The sequence below is a fragment of the Crotalus tigris genome, unplaced genomic scaffold (genome assembly GCF_016545835.1).
Source record: "Crotalus tigris isolate CLP2741 ecotype Arizona unplaced genomic scaffold, ASM1654583v1 scf7180000018085.976183, whole genome shotgun sequence".
NCBI lineage: Eukaryota > Metazoa > Chordata > Lepidosauria > Squamata > Viperidae > Crotalus > Crotalus tigris.
In genome coordinates this window covers 709,303-732,957 of record NW_024096816.1, presented here as the reverse complement: position 1 = coordinate 732,957, position 23,655 = coordinate 709,303, and the positions used below count along the sequence as shown (strand labels likewise).

The following is a 23,655-nucleotide window of genomic DNA, read 5'->3' as shown; positions in this document are numbered from 1 at the left end:
CCCATAAAAAATTGTTGATTTTCACCAACTGAAAATGGAATATATCCCAGACGCTGATAGGAGAGGGCTTACGTAGCACTCAGACTAAAGAAATTGCATGTGTCTGATAAAACGTTAATGGAAGTTCTGCAATTACCTTCTTATGTTTTCTCCCTCTTATATAGATCCATTGCTAAAGAACTTGCAGATTGGCTAATCAATAACAATGTAGTGGAACATATTTTTGGACCAAATTTGCATATTGAGGTATGTTTCATATAAAGCAGGTTTGTGTCTCTTTATCACAAAGTTTAAGTGTTAATGGTTTAATGTTGATTTAATATTTTCCAGATCATTAAACAGTGCCAAGTGATTCTTAATTTTCTTGCTGCTGAAGGCCGGCTTAGTACTCAGCATATAGACTGCATATGGGCTGCAGCACAGGTATGCCCTTACTTAAGAAGGTGTGCCAAAAAGTGGTCTCTGGCAAAATACTACTATGCTAATAAAATTAAAATATGGAAAGGCTTGGGTTTAGATGGAATGGAAAATGCATTTATTCAATATGGCAGGTATACAATAAATCCCTTCTTTTAAACCTGAAAGATTTTTAGAGCTGCAAAAGCCTTGTGTTTGCAGCTTGTTGCCATAGCACTAAATTATGATTTTAATTGTATCTGAATTAGATGTGTTTCTTAAATATAAGCGTACATGCTTATGTGTATTATTGTAGATACTATTTATTGTTTTGGGATTTTTGTCATAGAATGGAATGGAATGGAACAGAGCTAGAAGGGACCTTAGAGGTCTTCTAATCCAGGCCCCCACTCTAGCAGGCCAACCTATACCATCTCAGTCTAAGTAATTATTTAGCCTCTTCTTAAAAATCTCCAGTGATGGAGCGCCCACGATTTCTGGAAGCAAGCTGTTCCACTTGTTAATTGTCCTCACTGTCAGAAAGTTTCTCCTTATTTCTAGGTTGCTTCTCTCTTTGTTCAGTTTCCAACCATTGTTTCTTGTCCTGCTCTCTGGTGCTTCGATGAATAATGTGACCCCCTCTTCTTTGTGGCAGCCCTTTAAGTGCTGGAATACTGCTATCATGTCTCCCCTATTTCTTCTTTTCTTCAGACTAGCCAGACTCAAAGCCTGCAGCTATTCTTCTTACGTTTTAGTCTCCAGGCCTTTGATCATTTTAGTTGCTCTTCTCTGTATTTTTTCCAAACTCTCAACATCTTTTTTGTGATATGGTGACCAAAATTGGCTGTATATTCCAGGTGTGGTCTTGCTAGGGTTTTATAAAGCGGTACTAATATTTTGCGTGAGCTTGATTCTATGCCTCTATTTATACAACCCAGGATTGTATTAGCTTTTTTGGCTGCTGCTGCAAACTGCTGGCTCATAGTCAAGTGATTGTCCACTAGGACTCCAAGGTCCCTCTCACAGTTACTGTTTTTAAGCCAGGTCTTGCCCAGTACCTTTGATTTTTCCTGCCTAAATGTAAAACTTTGCTTTTCTCCATATTAAAATTCATTTTGTTGGATAGGGCCCATTGTTCAAGTTTGTCAAGATCTTTTTGGATCCTGAGTTTGTCTTCTGGGGTGTTGGCTACTCCTGCCAGTTTGGTGTATCTGCAAATTTGATGTGTTCCCCTTCAATTCCCTCATGAACAAGCTACTTTGAATTAAGACATATAGAGATCAAATGGTATCAAATCTAGTGTTCAGGCAATAGGTCTCTCCCCTCTGATGTGTTGAGTTTGTTTTCTTTGGCATGCGTGACAATTTAATTTAATTTCTCTGCTTGTTTGAAGCCACCAAGAGTTGCTTGGAATTGGGCAGCCTCTAAATCAGTGGTTCTCAACCTGTGGGTCAGGACCCCATTTGGGGTCGAACGACCATTTCACGGGGGTCGCCAAACAACACAGTCTGCCATTTTTCCCCCCTTTTCCTTAGCTGTGCTACTCCCTTTTATTCTATTGGCTTTTGAAAGCCAATAGAATAGACTCTCTTGAATAGAGTCTAATTCTATTGGCTTTCAAAAGCCAATAGGAATTGTCCAGGCTGTCTCTGCCCTGCTGAGCCCGCCAAAAGTCCCATTCTACAAACGGTGCTGCACCAGTTGAGTAGTCCTCGACTTACGACCAGTTGGGGGTCGCGGCACTAAAAAGGTTGAGAACCACTGCTCTAAATTTAAATGAGTAAACTTCAAACAAGAAAGGAATTTTCTGACGAAGCATGAAAAAGCAGCAGTTGGATATTAACTACTTATTATTCAACATATATGCTCCTAGAAACTTTGAAGCATTTTTCATATCAAAGCAGTTTAAATATAATACAGGTAATCCTCAATTTATAACCATTCATTTAGCAACCTCTTGACATTGCATTGGTACCGAGAAAAAGCGACTTGACTATTTTTCACACTTACAACCTCTGCAGCATCCCAGTGATCACATGATCAAATTTCAAATGCTTGACTACTGGCATGTAATTATAATAGTTGCAGTGTTTGGGGATCATGTGATCACCTTATGCAACCTTCTGACAAGCAAAGTCAATGGGGAAACCAGATTCACCTTAACAATCATGTTACTAACTTAACTGCAGTGATTCACCTAGTAACTATGGCAAGAAAGGTCATAAAATGGGGAAAGCTCTGTCTCATTTAGGAACAGAAATTTTGGATCAATTGTGGTAAGTCAAAGACCACCTGTATAGCATACTGGGGTTCATTTATTATTTAATAAAAGTTTTACCTTCATTAATATTAGATGTCATGGCATTCAGTGAATTGGTACTACAAAGATTAGTATCCAAAAAATGGAAAGCAATCTCCCAAGTATATAAAAATGTTTCACTTTGTGTTCCCTTTTTATATTATAAGATAAAAGTAAACTCTCTTTTGACTTGAGTTTGAATCCACGTGACAATGTCTAATTTTTCAGTAGATGTTAAACAAATCCTTGTAAATAGTAGTTAAAGCTTGTATTTTTGAAGTTGTGATTAGTAGTTAAAGCTTGTATACATGAAGTTGTGATTACTACTAAACATAGTAGTGGACTATGTTTAGTAGTCTGGACTACTGCATAGTCCACTATGCTGGTTGCCATGGTCTGGACTACTACAACGCGCTCTACATGGGGCTACCCTTGAAAAGTATTCAGAGACTACAGTTGGTCCAGAATGCTTCCGCGCGAGTGATAGTGGGTGCTCCTCGATATACCCACGTTACACCTATCCTCCGTGAGCTGCACTGGTTGCCTATTGGTCTCCGGGTCCAATTCAAGGTGTTGGTTATTACCTTTAAAGCCCTATATGGCTCAGGGCCAGGCTATTTGCGAGACCGCCTACTACCTCATAGTTCCCTTCGTCCGGTTAGATCCCACAGGCTGTGCCTCCTTCAGGTCCCGTCGGCCAAGCAGTGCCATTTGGCGGGGCTGCGGAGGAGGGCTTTCTTTGTGATGGCGCCCACGTCTTGGAACCAGCTCCCCCCGGAGATTAGGACTGCTCCCACCCTGTTGGTTTTCCGTAAGCTGCTTAAGACCTGGATTTTCCGGCAGGCCTGGGGTTTATAAAATCTGACCCCTGGATGACTTCTTGTACTGTTTGTTTTGTTATGTTTTATGTGTTTTATTGTTAGCCGCCCAGAGTCCTCCGGGAGTGGGGCGGCTTATAAATTTTAAAAATAAATAAATCGTACAAGTAGTTTCAATTTATGACCAAAATGGAGCCCAACATTTCAATTGCTAAGCAAGACAGTTGTTAAATGAGTTGCGCCACATTTTATGACTTTTTTGCCACAGTTGTTAAGCAAATAACTGCAGTTATTAATCGAATCATGCGTTTGTTAAGCGAATCTGGCTTCCTCCATTGACTTTGCTTGTCATAAATCAGCTAGAAGGTTACAAATGGTGATCACATGACTCTGGGATACTGCATCTGTTATAAATACATGCTTGTTGCCAAGTGTCTGAATTTTGATCACATGATCATGGCGATGCTGCGACTGTCATAAGTGTGAAAAACAGTCACAAGTCACTCTTCAGTGCCATTGCAACTTCGAGTAGTCATTAAATGAGTAGTTATGGGTGCAAATGCTTATCTTTCACCAACTTTTTGCCTAAAGATCCCAACCACTTTAAAAACAAGCAAAAATATAACATACCAAAGTCATTACATGGTGATGAGTTAATATTGAGAAAATCATGATTTTGTTTTTATTTTAAACAATTCAATAATAAATATCATTTTTTCATGCTAATCAATGAGCATGTGGCCAGCATTGTAAATTACTTTTCTGAATTAGATATTTCATTGCTAAATTAATTTAAGTTTAGATTTACTTTCTCCATTTATTTAAAAATGTTTCACTTCTCTAATTGCCCTTTATGATTTGATATTATTTTGTAGTTTCTATTTTCGTTATCACAATTTTGCAAAATATTTTAGGAGAGACAGCATGGTAATAAGGAAAACTAAAAGTATGACAGGGTATTCATAAAATGCAGGAATGTGTTTTGAACCTGATACTTATGTATTCTGAAAGTTCAGTCAAACCCTGTCTCTTCTCCATCAGAAGTAAAGATACTTACTTTTCAGATGCTGTCATGGTCTCTGCTGCATGGTCTCTGCACCTGTTCCTTACTGCAGCATCCATTATCCCACCACTCTACTCATTCCATTGTCCCACCCTTCCCTGCCTTCCCCCAGTTGCTGCTCCAACTGTGGCATATAACACAGATCTGCCCACTCCTCATCTTCCTTTTCCTGTCCTTCAGACATTGTCTCCAAGGAAACTTGTTTTTATTGTCCCCTCAAAACACTTCTGCTCGGAACAACTGCATTTTGGTCAGTATCTGGAACACAACAGCCTTATTATTTCTTTCCTTATCTGGGTAAAATATTATGTTTCAGTTTGGGCATAACCCACCCCAAATTTCTGTTCCATGTAAAGGAATGATTTGTGCATGAATTGTTTTTCTCATTCTTAAAATATATAAACTACAACAAGTTGTTTATAAAAGCTAATTGTTAGGAGGGAAAAAGCCATTTCTCTTAATAAGTTGTCTTTCTCTTTTTTTTTAAAGCTGAAGCATTGTAGCCGCTATATACATGACTTGTTTCCTTCATTGATCAAGAACCTGGATCCTGTGCCACTCAGACATCTTCTTAATTTAGTTTCCATCCTCCATCCAAGTGCACATACTGAACAGGTAGAAATAAATGAATTTAAAGCAATCTGTTTTCTGTGGCTAATTTTTTTTCTATATATGTCTTTTTAAAAATTAACCAAAATTACAATAGTTGGCATTGCTGATAGAATAAATTGGATGCCCTTGCTCTGAAGAGAGGGAGAGGAAATTCATTTATGTGCATAGGTGTACTTAGATTAAAATGATCTCTTGTCATTTTTTTCTGTAATAAAAAAAATTATATTAGGAAGATTTCATTTGAGCCCAAGAGATAATTTGCATTTGAGTTGCATTTGTGAATTTATGAATAACAGCATACACATTTACAATTTATGAATAACAGAATGTACATTTTTGACATTATAATTTATTATTCCTTTACAGACTTTATATTTGGCATCCATGCTCATTAAAGCATTGTGGAATAACGCTCTAGCAGCTAAGGCCCAACTATCAAAACAGAGTTCTTTTGCATCTTTACTTAGTACAAACTTACCCATGGGAAATAAGAAAGGTGAGTACACATTTGTTTCCTGGGCATCATAAATGAATAAGTAATAGATTTAAAGTTTAATGGATGAGTTTATTATAGAGACTAATATATTTTCTAAACAGAAAACAGGTTCTTTTAGTTAACCATAAGTTTCTTATTTCATTTTTGTTTATAAGAGTTTCAGGTAGAAAATAAAGAACACTCTCTAGAAAAGTTAGTTAATTCTTAATTGGAGTACCAGAACCTGGTACTCCTTGACTTATGACTCTAATTGGGACCAGAATCTCTGTTGTTATGACCTTTTTACTGCAGTTGAGTCACACACCATGAAATGAATTGCACAGTCGTTAAATCATATGGTTGTTAAGTTAATCTGGTTTGCTGGGAAGGTCACAAATGATGATTGTATGACCTGGGATGCTGCAGTTGCCATAATGCATGCTGATTGCCAAGTGTCCAAATTTTAATCACATGACCCTAAAGATGCTGCAATGATTTTAAGTGTGAGGACTGGTTGTAAATCACTTTTTTTTCAGCACTGTTGTAATTTGAATAGATGGATAATCATAAGTTGAAGACTATCTCTATGTTACTATTGGCAGTATATAATCAGCTCTATTTCCACTTTTTTCACCTTTTAGAGGAAGAAGAGCTTCGAAGAGCAGCTCCATCACCGTGTAAGTTATTGCAGAAAAGCATTATGACAGAATCATCTTATTAAGGAACCTTTATATAATTTTTCATTTTATCCATCTTTCATTTAGATGGCAGATGGACTAAGTTACATTTTAAGCAGTGGCTGCATTCTCTTTCTAGTCCTTGATCTTTCACATACATAATTCTATAATTGTTTCTTACTTTCTGTTATCCTTAGCAAGAACACCAAGTCAACTTGCACTTATGCTGTTGATATTACTAGCTGCTGGACTAGTTTCAGGGCTAATCAAAAGTTTATAGCAAGAACTACAACAACATTTTGCTGACACTACAGAGGATTAATACAAAGGCCCCCCCAACCTTTTTTGGCACCAGGGACCATGTTTCGTAGAAGAAAATTTTTTTCCACGGACTGGGGGGAGGAGGAGGAACGCACAACCTAGATCCCTCGCATAAGCGCAGTTTACAGTAGGGTTCACGTTCCTATGAGAATCTAAAGCCTGAAGAGCTGAGGGAGGGAGGGAGGGAGGGAGGGAGGGAGATAGATAGATAGATAGATAGATAGATAGATAGATAGATAGATAGATAGATAGATAGATAGATAGATAGATAGATAGAAGATAAGATAGATAAGATAGATATGAAATTTAGTTGCTTGGTGGAGCTGAGGCGGTGATGCTAATGCTGGGGAGAAGCTGCAAATACAAATGAAGCTTCTCCTGCTCACCTCCAGCTATGCAGCCCAATTCCTAATAGGTCACTGAGCAGTACTGGTCTGTGGCCTGAGGGTTGGGGATTCCTGGTTTAATACAACTGAACCTATATTAAAATTAACATTTTCTGAACATACTTTTTTTTCTGAAATAGGGTCGCCTGCAGCAAGCCCTCAAAGCAGTGACAATAGCGATACTCATCAGAGTGGAGGAAGTGACATTGAAATGGAGGAACAACTGATTAGTAGAAATAAGCATGTCCAACAGCGACTTTCAGATACAGAGGTACAATAATAATTTTTTCGATGATGAAAAGTTCAAAAGGCTAATTAAAGTAATAAAGATTATTAAAGAATTTGATAATATGAAATATGTATTTTTGTTCAAATTATATAGCTGAGTTTATACATTGCACTGAATCATTATTTGATTTCTTCTCCATATTCAGTCTGTTGGGTAAAGCAAGCCATTTTAGTTTATAAATCATACTATATTTATTAACAAATTAGTAAACCAAACTATTTAGATATTCTTGAAATTTATCAATATTTCAGGCTAACAATTATATTATTCAAATGAAAAGTGCATTTAGATTTGAAATTGGCTACCTGTGTTTTGAAAGCTTCATTTGAGTCCTTCTCTCAGCACTCTCACCATCTTCAGGTTGGCAGCAGCCATTTCAGAAAATATGGTCTTCCAAAATGCTGTTCTAGGATGCCGGACATAATTTGGGTTTTTAACCAAAATGTATCTTGCCATCCTTAAGTTCTTTAAATCATTGTGTGTTTTATGTATCACTGATTTATATGCTGTTGTTTCCTTTAAGATGGAAAATGCATAATCTCTGAGCAACATGTGACCTTTCCTGATTATCTAATGATTCAGTATATAGATTTAGTATCTTTTAATTTATTTTTTTTAGGAATCAATGCAGGGAAGTTCTGATGAAACTGCAAATAGTGGTGAAGATGGTAGCAGTGGGCCTGGTAGCAGCAGTGGTCACAGTGATGGATCAAGCAATGAGGCAAACTCTAGCCATGCAAGCCAATCTGCAGGAAGCCCAGGCAGTGAAGTGCAGTCAGAAGACATAGCAGATATTGAAGCTCTCAAGGAAGAGGAAGAGGAAGAAGATGAAGACCAGAGTCACAATTCCCCAAAAACTAGTCGGAATGTAGATTTGCGAAACCGAAAAATAGAATCTCAGTCTGGCATTTGCTTGGGTGATGCACAGGAAACAACAGATAGGAATGGTGTAAGCAATGGATCTGGGAATAGCCATGTTTTTAATAGTGAAAATGTTCCATCAGTTGATAATAGAATTAGAATGCTAGATCCTTGCTCACACTCAGAGAATACTGATCATGACATAACTGGTGAAATGAGTACTGCTCATATATCACAGGGCTCTCAAGATTCCTGTATCACACACACAGGGGACTTTCTTGGGGAAGCAATTGGAAATGAATTATTTAACTGTCGACAGTTTATTGGGCCACAACACCATCACCACCACCACCATCACCACCACCACCATCACCATCATCACGAAGGGTAAGTTATTTTTGGTGTCTACATTTTTTGCAAAAGCAAAGTTTGAATTTGCAGCTGAATAGTATATCTTGAAATACTTAATTCTTTGACATGAATATATTAAGCAAAATAATCACATTTAAATTTCTTTTGATTGCTTTTATAATTCTTTTACTGATTAAAGGGAATAAAAATTCAAGAAATGATCATTCATTCAAAATTCTGGATCAGTAAAGCTTTGAAATAAAACAGAATTTGTTTAGTATGCTGAAATTCACTTTGCTGATATATCTGTCCGCATGTGAACATAAGCAGTCTTTGGGGCAATATTAAAATGTGAAATAAGTAATTTATGCAGTCTCAAGCACCTTTCACTTTTAATTGTGCTAAGTAATTCTGAAACTTCATACATATTTCTTGTCTTATGTATATATATATTTTCCTTAAGGAATATTTAACAATTAGTGTGATTACATTTCTTCAGTTGAATCTTTTTAAAAGTTACATTTGTTATTACAGATGAACAAACTTATTTTTCACTTTTAGATGGAAATCTTATCTGAGCATCATCTGCTTTGGGGTAGAGGAAGGAGATATGTGCTGTTGATACAGTGTATTGTTTTATTGCATCCAGGCATGATTTATTATGTTTGCAAAAAGCAATAATATATTACTCAAAAATAGTTATTTCTTTTTATAAATTTTTGCACTGTTTGTAGTATACGTTTTAACAAATTCTACTGTGATTTGTAGTTCTTAGAGCTAAAAAGTAGTTGGATTTTCATGCTGTAGTCTTAGCAAATCCTATCTTTTTAGCTATGAATGAGAAATTATTTCATTATTTTTTATTTTATTAAATTTATATACTGTCCATCTAGCTTTTAGAGTGACTATCCAAATTAGAGTTCTTCAAAGTAGCCTGAGTTTAAAAGTTTTTGAACTTTTGAGTAGCCATTTCTGAGAACAGTACACCTTGCATTCAAGAATTTTGCTTCAAGATTGGGACAAAATGGGACAATTAATTTCATGTTATCTTCAGTGTTTTGACTTAAGAGTAATGTTTATGCAAAAGAAACTCTTATTCCCCAGATTTCTTCCTTGGATGACAAAGGAAAGTAGGATATGGTAGTTCATTTAAAACTCCACAGAAATGGCTGTCTAAAGCTCTGCTTAATCACCTTTTAGTCCAATTTTTTTCACAAGTACTATTGCCAAAGATGTTCCTGTTTTGTACCCAGTTACATAATTGTAATATCTATAATGTTAAAACTAATCATTATTTTCAGCCCATTGTTACAATCAATTAAGATCTGTTAAACATTGTCATTAACAAATTTTGATAAGATTCCTCTCTACTAGTACTTCCAAGTCCCTAGTAAAAATATTAAAGAGCACAACAACTTAATCCAGAACTTAATCTTGCAGCAACTTTATACCCTCAAGTTTGAGGCACCTTTGATGAGTATGCTGAGAGCATACTTAACTAGCTTGTGAATTAGAAAGCAATAGACTATTTTGTCAAATAATTTATTATAATTGGTAGAGGGGACATACATAAAGTAAAAGATCTTAGAAAGATCTTATATATTTCTTAATCACAGTATGAAATGATAGTATTAATTAATGGCTAACTTGCATTTATTTATGCCACACCACAATCAAATGAGTTTAAAACAGGGATGTCAAACTGCTGGCCCGCGGGCCGGTATCATCATACCAAAGCTGCATCCGCCCCTTTGCCAGCAGTGCAAAAAGAGTTGCAATATGTAACGATACATCATGGGATGTGGCAAATTTGACACCCGTGGTTTAGAAGCTTACGTAATATGTAATATAGCAGAAATTAAAACATCTGCAAAATAATTAAATGATGACAAATAACATCATCTCCCATGACTAAAAGAACAACATAAGCAAGCATAAAACAAACAAGCAAAAAAAAAATGATAAAAAGTGGTGTAGTATTTAAATTTAATGTAATGTTCTCCCAAACAACTCTGTCCTCTTTTCGTGTGTGGATTTAGGGTGAGAATTGGAAGCAGGACTATGCTTGATCAGGCTGCAGGGAACCTGTTTCATATTACTGTTTCTAAAATAGTAATATGAAAAACCAAAAACCAGAACTGATGACCTGATAGCCACTTCAAAAATGGCTGGAAGAACAGCTCTATAGAAGGGATTGCTACAGTAGTTGCATTCACATATATTACTGTTATCAAGAAAAAGATTTTTTTTCTTCTGGCTAATAAGAATTTCCTTCCTTTACTTATGTAAAATTAATATTATTCTATAATTTGCATATAAAAAAAGCTGTAGTTAGCATATACTTGCTTTTATGTTATAGACACATGGTTGATGATATGTTAAGTGCTGATGATGTCAGTTGTAGCAGCAGTCAAGTCAGTGCAAAATCGGAAAAAAATATGGCAGATTTTGATGGGGAAGAATCAGGATGTGAAGAAGAGCTGGTACAGATTAACTCACATGCTGAACTAACTTCTCATCTTCAGCAGCACCTTCCAAATCTTGCTTCCATTTATCATGAGCATCTCAGCCAAGGTAAGAAATAATTAAGTCAAGGATAATACTCAATCGATCTCTGAAAATATAAACAAAACTATAAAATACTGCATTGATGGAAATAGTGTCATAAAATTACTAACCTTCCTACTAATCATGATCTTCATGTTACAGATTTTACAGGCTTGATTAGTTTAACTAGGGAAAAAAACAATGAACATTGTCACATGAAACATTTGCTGCATATTTTTTATAAAAATTACCTAATATTTCAAAATTCATACTGCTAGTAAAAGAACAACAACTTTATTGTCACTTTGAATGTACACCAATCGGCTTACATCAAAATGAAATTTCGTTGCATACAGCTCTCAAAGGGCCACCACCTCCAATATACACTCCTTGTTCGTGGCCAGCTCAAGTTTCAGATCAACCATTTTAATCTCTAGGGAGCAAACAATGGCAAACAGGACAGATGGAAACGGAGCCCCATGTGGATTAGCCCTCAAATTAGCTTGTATTCCTGCACGACAACCTTGGCTCCTTTCCTTTTTCTGAACCTGACCCTTCCACCTTTTCCTTTAAAGAGGCCTTGCTTCTTTTCGCCCCTGGAGCACGCTGCCACCATCACCAACTCCTCCAAAAGCCTCTCTCTCTCTTCCTCTGGGCTTGCCGACAGCCTCATCCAGTTCCTTCGCTCCATAAGCCCCGGGATATGAAACTAAATATGAAACTAAAACATGTGATACTTGTACAGAATATTGTGGGCTATTAAATTGAGCAGGTTATATAAATGATACAACTTCAGTGGTTTTTTTTTTAAAAAAAGGTTAATTGACTATTATATACAGTCAGCTAGAAGATATATTTCAAAGTATGTGTTATAATCTATAACATTCTATACAATTTGGGAACAGTCTCTCAGCCCATATTATCTCTTATGAACCTTAGAATGTCTGGCAAAACAAGATCTGTCTGCTATCAGAGGGACTTTTGTTTTAATGCTATTGATTCTCTCAGGTTTTAAAACTTTTGTCTGGGGAACCCAAACATTTATTATAAACCAGTACTTCTGATAGCAGATAAAAAAAGTTTTATTCAATCAGGCCTTCAGAAAATAAGCTTGCTTATTAATGAGTGGATATTATTGAATTTATTTCTATAAATAAATTATATAATTGTATTTTATAGAATTTATAATTGTATTTTATTTTTTAATTTTACTTGCATTAAAACTTAATTGAACGCAATTCATAAACAGAAAGGTAAAGTATAACAATATTAAAATCTATAAAGAGCTATATAACTTTACCTGATCTACCCAATATGTTTCCCAAGAATAGGCATATCCTTTATTGGAATTACAAAAAAGTGCTTTTTCAGCTCTATTATTTCAGTTGTAGAGGATAGTCTCTAGAGAGGCATTCTCAGGCAGAAACTTGGTTTGTGCATGTGTTTTAATCTAATATAGAATTTTATAAACTACTTATGTTAAGAACCAAGAACGAAACATAGAGTTACTTCTCAGTAGTTTCTTTATTACTGCTCAGTTGCAGACAGAATCTTGCCAGACTAAAGCAACTACCTGCATAACTATAGATATACTCTGATCTGATAGGGAGGGGCCATCTTAACCCCTCTCCCTTCCTATTAGACTTCCCAAATTTCTTTGCCTCTTTGCCCTCTGGGAAGCAGCTCCTCCCTCATGGGACTCTTAGACTACATTCTACACAATGTCTTTTATTATTTATGTAAAAGAATGTAAAAGTAAAAGTAACCTGTGTTAAAATTTTAAAGAAGATAAATGTGTTATAGATTTACCTTTTAAATACTATAATAACATCAGTCCAAATACAAATTCTTCAAAAAGTATAAGAAATGTATTTGGCTTCCAGTAGTAGTACTTTGACTATATTCCAGCCTATTGCTAAATTTTCATTGGATAAGTTACATACTCAAAATTACAACGTTCTATATACAATTAAACTTTGAACAATTCAGGAATCACTGCAATACCAACACCAAAACCTAAGGAGGCTGCATCCCAATAGCAAGCTTCTACTGTAAAGTAAATATAGCATAACACATTTAAAAATATGTATCCATATGTAATATGTGTGTAAATATGTAAAATTACAAGAAAAACATGTCACTCAATCATCTTCTTGGACCTTATCTAAAGGCTGGAGTCGTGTCAACACTGCAGCTGCATAGTTATTACTTTGTTTGGAACTTCTGGGTGTTTTCATTATGCTTGTTTTGATACATGCAGCCTCCTAATTGGGGAGGTATTAGGTATGATTCTGATTAAACTGAAAATAATAAAAAAGATGGTTTATCATACATCCTGTGTTATGATTAAAGCTGTATGTAGGAGAGGATTAGCCAAGTATATGCCTTACACATGCACAGAAAAAAGCCCTCTGGTTTGGATTGCAGTGGTATCCCATCCAGTGATCTTTGTGGATAATAATTGCATATGAAATAATAGGATGGAGTTTCTTTGCATACAAGAAAAATTTGGATCATTCATGAGTCCATTTGTTTATTTTTTCTAAAAATGAGTTGTGCATAATATCGATTGTTTAAAAACTATACAACTTAGCCAAGAAAGAAAAACAGGAACATTTCATATAATGTTTGTACCATAGTGATTTATAATAAATTTAAAGAGGTGAATATTCCCAATTTATTATAGTATTTTTAATAAAGTTAACTGCACTTGCCTGTATTTGGCCCCCCAACATCCTGATATGTTTGTAGGGTTATATATTAACATTTATTTACAGGTATTTATGGACAGACTCCACTCATGTCAGGATATACATTCTATATTTTTAATAACACCTGTCTTTTGCTCAGGGCCAGCAGTTCATAAGCACCAGTACAACAGCAACGCAGTGACAGATATTAACTTGGATAATGTTTGTAAGAAGGGAAATACCCTTTTGTGGGATCTGGTCCAGGATGAAGATGCAGTAAGTTAAATATCACACAAGAATATTTTCCAAAGAAAAAGTAATAATAATTGTCAATAACTCTTCTCTTACTTGACCTAGATACATCTTTCTGAAGGTTTAATAAATGAAGCAGAGAAGCTTTTATGTTCACTAGTATGTTGGTTTACTGATAGACAAATTCGTATGAGGTTCATCGAAGGCTGTCTTGAAAATTTAGCAAATAACAGGTAAATAAACCACCCAGAGTTACTCTATGAGGGCATGGGCAATTTCCAGATATGAAACATAAGTAAATATAAATAAATAATTAGGCTTAAACTGCAGGTATTAGTTCTTCACTAATACTTTTTTCTTTAAATATAACTATATGATAATGTTAATATAAAGGCTATAAATTAAAGATCATCATGATGCAAGGTGTTGATTTATATCTAATTTTCTTTCACTCCTTAGATCAGTTGTAGTTTCTCTTCGTCTTCTTCCAAAGTTATTCGGTACCTTTCAACAATTTGGGAGCAGTTATGATACACATTGGATTACAATGTAAGTACAAACACCTAGGCATAGCAAAAGAAGTTGAATATGATTCCTTATTAGGAATCAAACATAGCATTTTTAAGTCTTATTCTCTTCTGACATTTTACTGTATTTTATATTGTTTTAATATTTCATTCCTTATAGCTGTTCTTTCCAATATTTTGCCATTTTAAAAACAGTTCACATTTCCTTTGTTTTACTCTAATGAAGAAATCCATAGTTAGCCATACATATGGGTTTCAAATAATCTAAATGCTTTGTTTTCCTTGAACTGTTGCTTCTCTTTGATGTTACATTATGCATAGGTCATTTAGTTATCTTCTTTAGTCCATTTTGACCTCTGCAACGGGATGTCTTTTTTATGCATTGAAAAGATCATATCAGATGGCATGAGAAAAAGCTGAGTTATTAGACCTGAAATTATCTTTGTACAGAGGTTTGCTGTGGTATCTCAATCCTAAGTAGAAGATATTAAACTTTGAATATATTGTCCTTTGAATCACATACATTTATTTTCCAGAAAAAGTTTAACAAAATGTTAATTAAAGAGGCAAAGGAACATGTAATAAGAATATGAAGTATAGTAGCAGGATTTCTAAGATTTTTTAAATCCATTTCATTTTATTTTGAACATTTAGTAATTTCAAACTATTTGCTGATTCATTTAATTACAAATAGAGTGTCAAGAAATCTTCAAGGACTAGTCCAGGCAGTTCCCAGGAGTCAACCCTGACCTAATAAAACCCTGAAATAATTATTGTGATATAAATAATTAGGTCTCAAGGAAATAATAATAGAAAGTTTGAAGCCAGCTTGAATCTCTAGCAATTCTGTGTGGCACAATATTCATTTATTCCACATTTATTTAATTACATCCACAAGATCTTTTTGAATAATAAAAGTGTTAAAACCAGTGTTGATAATAGAAGAATAAGCTGTGATGAGGAACGTTATGGATTTTTGTAAGTTCACCAGTTTTGATGCCAAATATCTCTTGATGCATCTTTTTCTTACATTAAGAGATCAAATAATATTTACTTTACATTCTTTTACTTTTAATTATATTTTCAGTATGATGTCTTGATAAGAATTATATTTACAACTACATTACAAACTCTGTTTCATTTGACTGATAACCTGCCATAGTGTGATTTTTAAATGCCTTGGAAAGGTTTTTTTTTTTCTGAATTGTATGCAGCATCTATCTATTTATGTGGTCAAAGTCAGCAACAACTTGATGAACACATAACCAGTATGGAGCATAAGTAGTCTCTATATATGTATGCATATGTAAATGTATGCATTCTATAGTGTATAAGAAACAGTTTGGCTTAATGGTTAAGATGCTGACCTAGAAACCACGGGACTGTGAGTTTTAGTCTCACCTTAAATATAAAAACCTGCTGGGTGAATTTGGGCCAGTCATACTCTCTTGGCCCAACCCACCTCACAAGATTGTTGTGGGGAAAATAGGAGGAAGAAGTATTATATATGTTTGTGGGGGAAATAGGAGGAAGGAGTATCATATAAGTTTGCCATCTTGAGTTACTTACAAAGTAATAAAGGCAGGAGAAAAATCTAATAAATAGCTTAACATGTATATGTGTGCTGTTCTCCCTTCCATGTGGATACCCTCTTGCGGGGGAGGGGCTTGTGCATTCTGTTAAGGTTGAGAATTATGCTGGAGGTACAGTATACCGCCAGAAAGTGCACTGTTCTACTTTGAAATTATCTATATCCAATTTAGAGATAAGAAAGGGGCTAAATATGCTAAGCCAATATGATCCTCAATTGTTCAATTGATCTTCAGAACCTCCCATTCATAAATGCTGCAGGGTTCTTTCCCCCAAACCCCTCCTTGAACAAAACCTCTGCTCAGTCCAACTTAAGCTCACCATCCATTAGTGCTTTTAATACAACTAATAATGATTGACAGTCAGTGTTCCCTAGATCCTAGAAGGTTGCCAACCTTTACCCTTGTTCTTTTACCCAGCAGACATTTTGCTTTTTAAATCACTTTTTTTTGCCATCTTAACTGCTACCCTCCCTTTCTCTTGTGGGATATAGCTTAGTCTCAGGTTCTACTTATTAATTAAGCAAAAAGAAAATGTTTTGGTGCTTGCATGGACTGTATGCCAGATTCTAAAGAAAATATTGACTCCTGCATGCTACCATAAGAAAAAAACCTGCCATATGGATGTAATGAGTAATGAATGGAACAATTGCCAGGCCAAATACATCATACAGAGCAACCTTTAAGAAACATTATGAATCATCTAAGAAATCTTATTAAATGTTTTGTGTGTGTGTGTGTGTGTGTGTGTGTGACTTATACAATGGGTTTTTTTGTATAATTCCCATTAAATTATATGAATTCTTACATTGAAACAGGTGGGCTGAAAAAGAACTTAATATGATGAAGCTTTTCTTTGATAATTTGATACACTACATTCAAGCAGTCAGAGAAAGACGATATAAACACACATTGTAAGTATGATTCTGGAGGATCTTGTCCTTTTTTGTCCATTCGTGATTTAATATTTTGAACTACCATTGTTCTCCTTGGCCTTGCTAAATTCCATTTGGACTTGACCACAGTAATTACTTGATTAGTAGAAAATGTCAGTATCTGATTTATTGATGCCTATCCACTTCCCCATTTTGGGGGGGGAAACGCTAGCTCTTTTGGTAAGTGGAAAAAGGAATTAAAAAGAATTCTGATGCAAAATAGAATTTGACATTTTAAAAGGGCATTGACCAAATAAAATTACACTGAGACAGTGTATAGCTCCAACATCCATTAATATTTCCCTCTGCTATAAAATCATAACTAGTTTATACCACATTTTATGCTGAGTGCTGGATGTTGATTGAAATTGTTTATGTTCAGTGATGTTTATATTAGAATAGAAGAAAGGTAAAAGATAGTTTGGAAATTAGAATGAAAGAATAAAGGTTTTGTTATTTCGATATTAGATACACAGTAGATTCCATGTTGCCTTTTATAATATGAGATACAAATTCAGTAGATATATACTATATATATGTTCATCACAACCAAAAAATAAAACATCTACTTACAATAAAAATATCAAAACCAAAACACCTGGTACTGTAGTTAAAGTTTCCCATGTAGCCCCCACTTTCATCTCACCATTCTCACCTTATCCCAGCAAATAGGGAGATACAATAATAGTATATCAATCCTAAATTGATAAAAGGTTATTTCAGATTAATGTAGCCAGCACATATGTTCTCCGGTTTTATATAACAAAGTTTGCACCAATAAGGAAGCACATAATAATATTTGATGTATACACTGTAAGGCCATGTTCACCTCCAGTGTTTTTTTGACCCCACTGAACCCTCAGTGCAGAAATTCCGCAGCAAAAATCAATACTCAACATTATGATTTTTGTTTATTTAACAAAATAAGAATGAAACAGATTAATATTTTATATTGATGCTGGCCTATGTATAGTAAAAATGTTTTATTTTATATTTTACTTTACAAAATATCCCCCAAATGAATAATAGTTTATCTGTTTTGTTCACATTTGTACATTGTCACTATATATTACCATGTACCCTGCAATACATGAAAGCTGGGGAAACTAAAGTATTTCATCCAATTGGAAAAATATTGCTGGTCCAGACATGTTTAGTTTTAAATTTGATTCAAATGATGATTTGAAAATCAGTTTTACAACTGACAAATTAAAATTCTCTTTTTTGATTTAGAATTTTTAATTCCTCTACCTTTTTTGTCACTGAATAGATGTCTGTGGAATCTACAGGAATCAAGCTTGAATTATTTTATTTTTTTCAACATTTGTAATAATCATTTGTCATCTGATAATGAGGTTAAGGCAGCCCTCAGAAAAGACAATGAGATGTATTAGTCTAATTTAATTTAAAAAAAGATTAAGCTGTCTTAAAGTTGACTAATTTTTTTAATAATTTCAATGATAGATACAGCCATAGCGCAGAGGTTCAGGTGCGCCTTCAGTTTCTGACATGTGTCTTTTCCACTCTGGGATCACCAGATCATTTCAGTAAGTTCTCACTATATCTTAATTTTTAAAAATGTAATTTTCTGCTTTTTTCTTAAAGATTTATTTCTTTCTTTTTTTAAATGTTTTTATTCATAATACAATTAAAACAACAATGGACAAACATGACATTCCAGAATAAATTTTCCTATCAGTTCCTATCATGGTACAAAAGTTTAATACATCGTTCTTAACCTCTATATAAGCTTCATCTTCTATACAATACAATTATATATACAATTATATGTAGAGTTATATATATCTTTTAATTCTACCATTAACTTGAAGTCCGAGCAGTTCTCCTTAATTCATACCAATGGTAAAATTTGCCCCAGATTTCGAAGTATTCGTGTTCTGTCTTGTCTTTCACAATCATTGTAAGCCTGTCCATCTCAGCACATGATAAAATTTTATGCAGGATCTCTTCTTCCGTTGGAGTTCCCTTATTCCTCCAATTTTGAGCAAAAACCAGTCTGGAAGCCGTTAAAATGTGTAGCATTAAATAAAGTACGCCTTTGTCATGCTTTTGCGTAGTTAAACCTAATAGAAAGAGTTCTGGTTTTGGTTCTACCACTTGCTCTAATATTTCTTCCAACCATACTTTAATCCTGTTCCAAAAATCATGAGCTCGCGTGTATTCCCACCACATATGATAGTAAGTTCCACTTGTCAAATTACATTTCCAACATTTAGGGGAGACATTGGTACACATTTTAGCCAATCTTGTGGGTGGGAGATGCCATCTATAAAACATTTTGTAAAGGTTCTCTTTGTAAGAGGTGGCCAAAGTAAGCTTCTTGTTTCTTGCCCATAGTTCTTGCCAGATGTGCAGATCAAAATTAAGACCAAAGTCCTTGCTCCAATTCAACATAGTCACTTTTACTTGTTCCTTGTACATTGCCTGATCTAACAAATAGTAGTATAATTTTTTAATCATTTTATCCTCTGACCCCAATATTATTTTATCCAATTCTATTGGTTCTAATTTAATGCCTAACTCTTTTTTGTCTTTCCGATATCTCGCCTGCAGTTGCAGGTATGCCCACCATTCTAATTCTATCCCTTCATCCTGGAGGGTTTTTCTGGATTTCAATTCCCCTCTTTCATCTAAGATATTTTTATATGTTATGGTCTTGTCTAATTGGGTAAATTTTGGGTGTACATATATTTCTAACGGTGAGATCCAACTAGGTACTTGGGTATAATTTGGTTGCCAAATTTTAGTCCATACATCAATAAGAGCTGGCCTAATATAGTGTCTTCGAAAATATTTATGTACTTTATATTTATGATCCCATAATATGGCATGCCATCCTATCTGTAGGTCATGGCCCTCCAGACATAGTAGTCTCCTGTTTTTTAGTAATATCCAATCTCTTACCCATACTAATGCTGTAGCCTGGTAATATTTCTCCAAGTCTGGAAGACCAAAAAAGATTTATTTCTTAAAGAAATAATTAAAACAGGGAATTCACAACTCTTATTGCAACCACGAGCTTTAAGTACTAGTAATCCATGAGTTACAACCGGCTGCTTAGCAATGATTTGGAATTACAACAGACACTCCCAAAATGTAATTACAACCTGATTCCAAAGTTCCAGTGCTCCATGCTGCAGTTGGGCATTCAGCAACCAGCCCACAATTATGATAGATAGATAGATAGATAGATAGATAGAGAGAGAGAGAGAGAGAGAGAGAGAGAGAGAGAGAGAGAGAGAGAGAGAGAGAGAGAGAGAGAGAGAGAGAGAGAGAAAGAAAGAAAGAAAGAAAGAAATCAAAGTTATAGGGTAAAGGGAATCTTACTGGACAGCAATGTGTGCAAAGAGAATCTGGTTTCATTGGGAAAAAAATGTGATGCAGCTGCAAACAAAGCAAATTCCATCTAATTTGCATTAAGAAATATTAATACGAAGATCAAAATAAGTATTATACAATGATCAAGAGATCATTGTTCTTTCTTTTCTGCATTGTTCCACATCTAGAATATAGTATCCAGTTCTGGCCATTATGTTTTAGGAAGGGCAGTGAGAAACTGAAGCATGTCCAGAGAATAGCAATCACGATAATATGCTGGGAAAAGAGAACCTATGATGAGGTGTTAGATATGTTTAGCCCACAGCTGAGACAACTGCAAAGAAATATGATAAAAAGTTTTAAAATTATGTGAACACCTGTCATATAAAAGAATTATTCAGAATTGTTCCAAGAGATAGTATAAAGAAACAGTAGCTTTAAATTAAAAAGAAATTGGTATTTTGTTAGAATGTAGGAAAGAATTTCTAATACTAAGAAGCTGTTGAGGAGCTTTCAGTAGGGGACTTTCATTCAGTGAAGGTGTTTAAAGCATGGGGCCCTAACTCCTGGTCCTTGGAATAGCACCAGGCTGTGGCATGCCAGAAACTGGTGACGCAAACAAGCAAAGCCCTATCTGCAGACTGCAGGCAGTACATGAAACCATACCCCCTCCAGTCCACAGAAAAACCTCTCTCCACGGAACCGGTCCCTGGTGCTCAAAAGGTTGGGGGCCTCTGGTTTAAAGAGCCTGGAAGGCATATTTTGGGGATGCTGTAATAATGGCTTTCTGCATCTTGAAGGTTATTTACCAATTAGGTACCAATTATTTCTGCAGACTTATGGAGCTCAGAGAATTTTGTACTGTGGTACAGGTTTTCTGGATGAGATGACTATGTTTGCATCAGATTCTGAGTTTTGCTGTAAAATGAAAAGGTAGGAAAAGGCGTAAACACAGTCATTCCTGACACTATCAATTACCTTCTCTTATTCATTGACCTCAGATAGGTATTTGATTTTCCAGAGGATCTGTAGACAGCAAGGCAAGCCAGATAACTGGAGAGTAAGTGTTGGCTTGAGGATCGCCCATACTACTTGCACCTATTCTGTGGTTCCAAAGGCATCATATCTTCTTTGCTGACATCTAATTTTCAAGAGACCAGCCATTTCCATAGCCATCTACTATGTGATATTTGCATAACTTTTTAGTCGGGAAAAGCCTTTGTATTCATATTGGTGCAGCCCTACATGAAATGTTCCATCCCTCATTTTGTCTGTGTTATAGGATTGAAATCTGAGCATTTGTTTAGAACAGGGCTGTTTAGAACCCAGTGGTACGGGTACCACCTGTGGTACATTGACACCTGGCAGGTGGTACGCGACCATCGTAGAAAAGTAGCAGGGGAGGGGAATGAGCTGAACCGGTGGCAGCACCACACAAGCCTGAGTGAGAGATGGCTGGAGCTGCAGGACTGTCAGGGCTCAGTGGAAGCACCAGGATCAGCGCCAGGCTTCAGCTGGAGCTGGGCGCTGATCCTGGTGCTTCTGCTGAGCCCAGAAGAAGCGCCGATCAGCTGGAATGTTGCAGCATCTCCAGGGTCTATTTAGATGCTTGGCAGCTGATTCATATTTATGATGGTCACAGTGTCCCAGCGTCATGTGAAATGACCAAAACCTGCTGCAACCACCCAGCAGACGGGGGAATAAAAACCAAACACCCCCCACCCCACCTCCACTGCCAATCCCCAACAGAAATGCTCACAATAATGAAAACTTCGAACAGGAGGAAGAGTGCCGCTGGGTGGGCAGGCAGGTGTCTTGCTCGGCTATGGCTTGGGGAGGCACTTTTTTCAGTGCCATTGTAACTTTGAACAGTCAGTAAGTGAACTGTTGTAAGTTGAGGACTACCTGTACTTTATCACTTTTTTCCTTTTTTGGAGGGGGGGTCATCAAGTTTTTGACACCTTGCTAGACGACTGGTGTTACTCGGATATTGCCATATCCTAAAAGTGGTACAATGGGTGAAAAGCTTGAAAAGCCCTGGTTTAGAATACAAAGTTTTGCCCAACTATGTATTTTCTTAATGGCTGCCCTTTGTGGCTAATTCAGTCTAGCTGGAAAGGGTTGACCAAGTTTGTGAGGTTATCATTATGGGATATGAAATGGTAATTTCTCTGAACGAGAGGACAGTGCAATGCCTGTGCTTTTTAACTCACAATATTGATGCTTAATATCTGTTGCTTAGCGGTAATATCCTGCTTGCAAAATATTTAAGAGGTTAGCAGCCATGCAGCTGTAGAAATCTTATTAAATACTGGGTTCTCTTCTCTCCCTCTTCCTCTCCTTTTTTATACTTTTATTACAAATAATTGAAGGCAGCAAGCACACCAAATACTCATCCCTTCTTCTATTTTACCCACAACAACCACCTTGAGTGAGTGGCTCAAGATCATCCAGCTGATTTTCATGGCTAAGGCAGGATTTGAATTCACATACTCCCAATTTCTAGCCTGGTGCCTTAGCCACTAGATCAGACTGGCTGTTTGTCACTGATGAGTGACCTCTTTGAGGAGTGTAACTCTTGAAACATTTTGATGACAGTGGGATTGATACTTGTTTGCTACTATATCGTGGATCAGCTAATGGGTCAGAAGCTCACAGTACAGTGTTAAAATGGTACTATTGCAGGACCATGTTAATATAGGGGCATAAAAGTGATAGGTCTCTTCTTTTGTTGCTCCCTAGCAGCTGGAATACAAGGCATGGCATCTGTGATTCTGAAGGTAATAATGGCCATCAGTACTGATAGACACTCATAGCTCAATCTTCTGTGAATTTTTCCAGTTCCCTTACAGTCTAAAATAGTGTAAGTCACACCTGAAGGGAGCAGATTCCAGATAGTCATCAAGTTACAACATAATGGAGCCTGCCTCTTATGGTTGCAAGTGATGATGGTCGATAAGCAAAGTGCCCATGTGATAGCATTACTTAATGACCCCCACTCCTGTTCCGGTGTTTCATTAAGTAGTGCATGGGATACCTCAGGTGGGCGAGGCCCTGGGATATCTAGGAAGGCCAAGACCCACCTGCCCTGAGCTCCCAAGGCCTCCTGTACCCGCAGGCATCCTGTGGTTTGCTTCCGATCCGTCAGGATCCTTGCAGCCTTGGGCCTGCTTCCCATCCTACAAGGTCTCCCACACTTCCACATACCCCCATCACCAATATTGCACT

The 23,655-nt window shown here is 36.0% G+C and overlaps 1 protein-coding gene across 2 annotated transcripts in view; it reads left to right on the top strand.

Moving 5' to 3' along the window:
• The window catches only part of USP34 (ubiquitin specific peptidase 34), a 149,377-nt gene that overhangs the window by 48,121 nt on the left and 77,601 nt on the right, over positions 1-23,655 (top strand). For both annotated transcript variants that reach the window (XM_039347569.1, XM_039347568.1), the window contains exons 9-21: positions 165-246; positions 331-423; positions 5,066-5,191; positions 5,555-5,684; positions 6,305-6,340; positions 7,188-7,318; positions 7,956-8,584; positions 10,908-11,122; positions 13,946-14,061; positions 14,143-14,270; positions 14,497-14,586; positions 16,972-17,067; positions 18,553-18,635. In XM_039347569.1, coding sequence (XP_039203503.1) covers positions 165-246; positions 331-423; positions 5,066-5,191; positions 5,555-5,684; positions 6,305-6,340; positions 7,188-7,318; positions 7,956-8,584; positions 10,908-11,122; positions 13,946-14,061; positions 14,143-14,270; positions 14,497-14,586; positions 16,972-17,067; positions 18,553-18,635 — 1,955 coding nt within the window. The remainder of the gene's footprint in view (positions 1-164; positions 247-330; positions 424-5,065; positions 5,192-5,554; positions 5,685-6,304; positions 6,341-7,187; positions 7,319-7,955; positions 8,585-10,907; positions 11,123-13,945; positions 14,062-14,142; positions 14,271-14,496; positions 14,587-16,971; positions 17,068-18,552; positions 18,636-23,655) is intronic.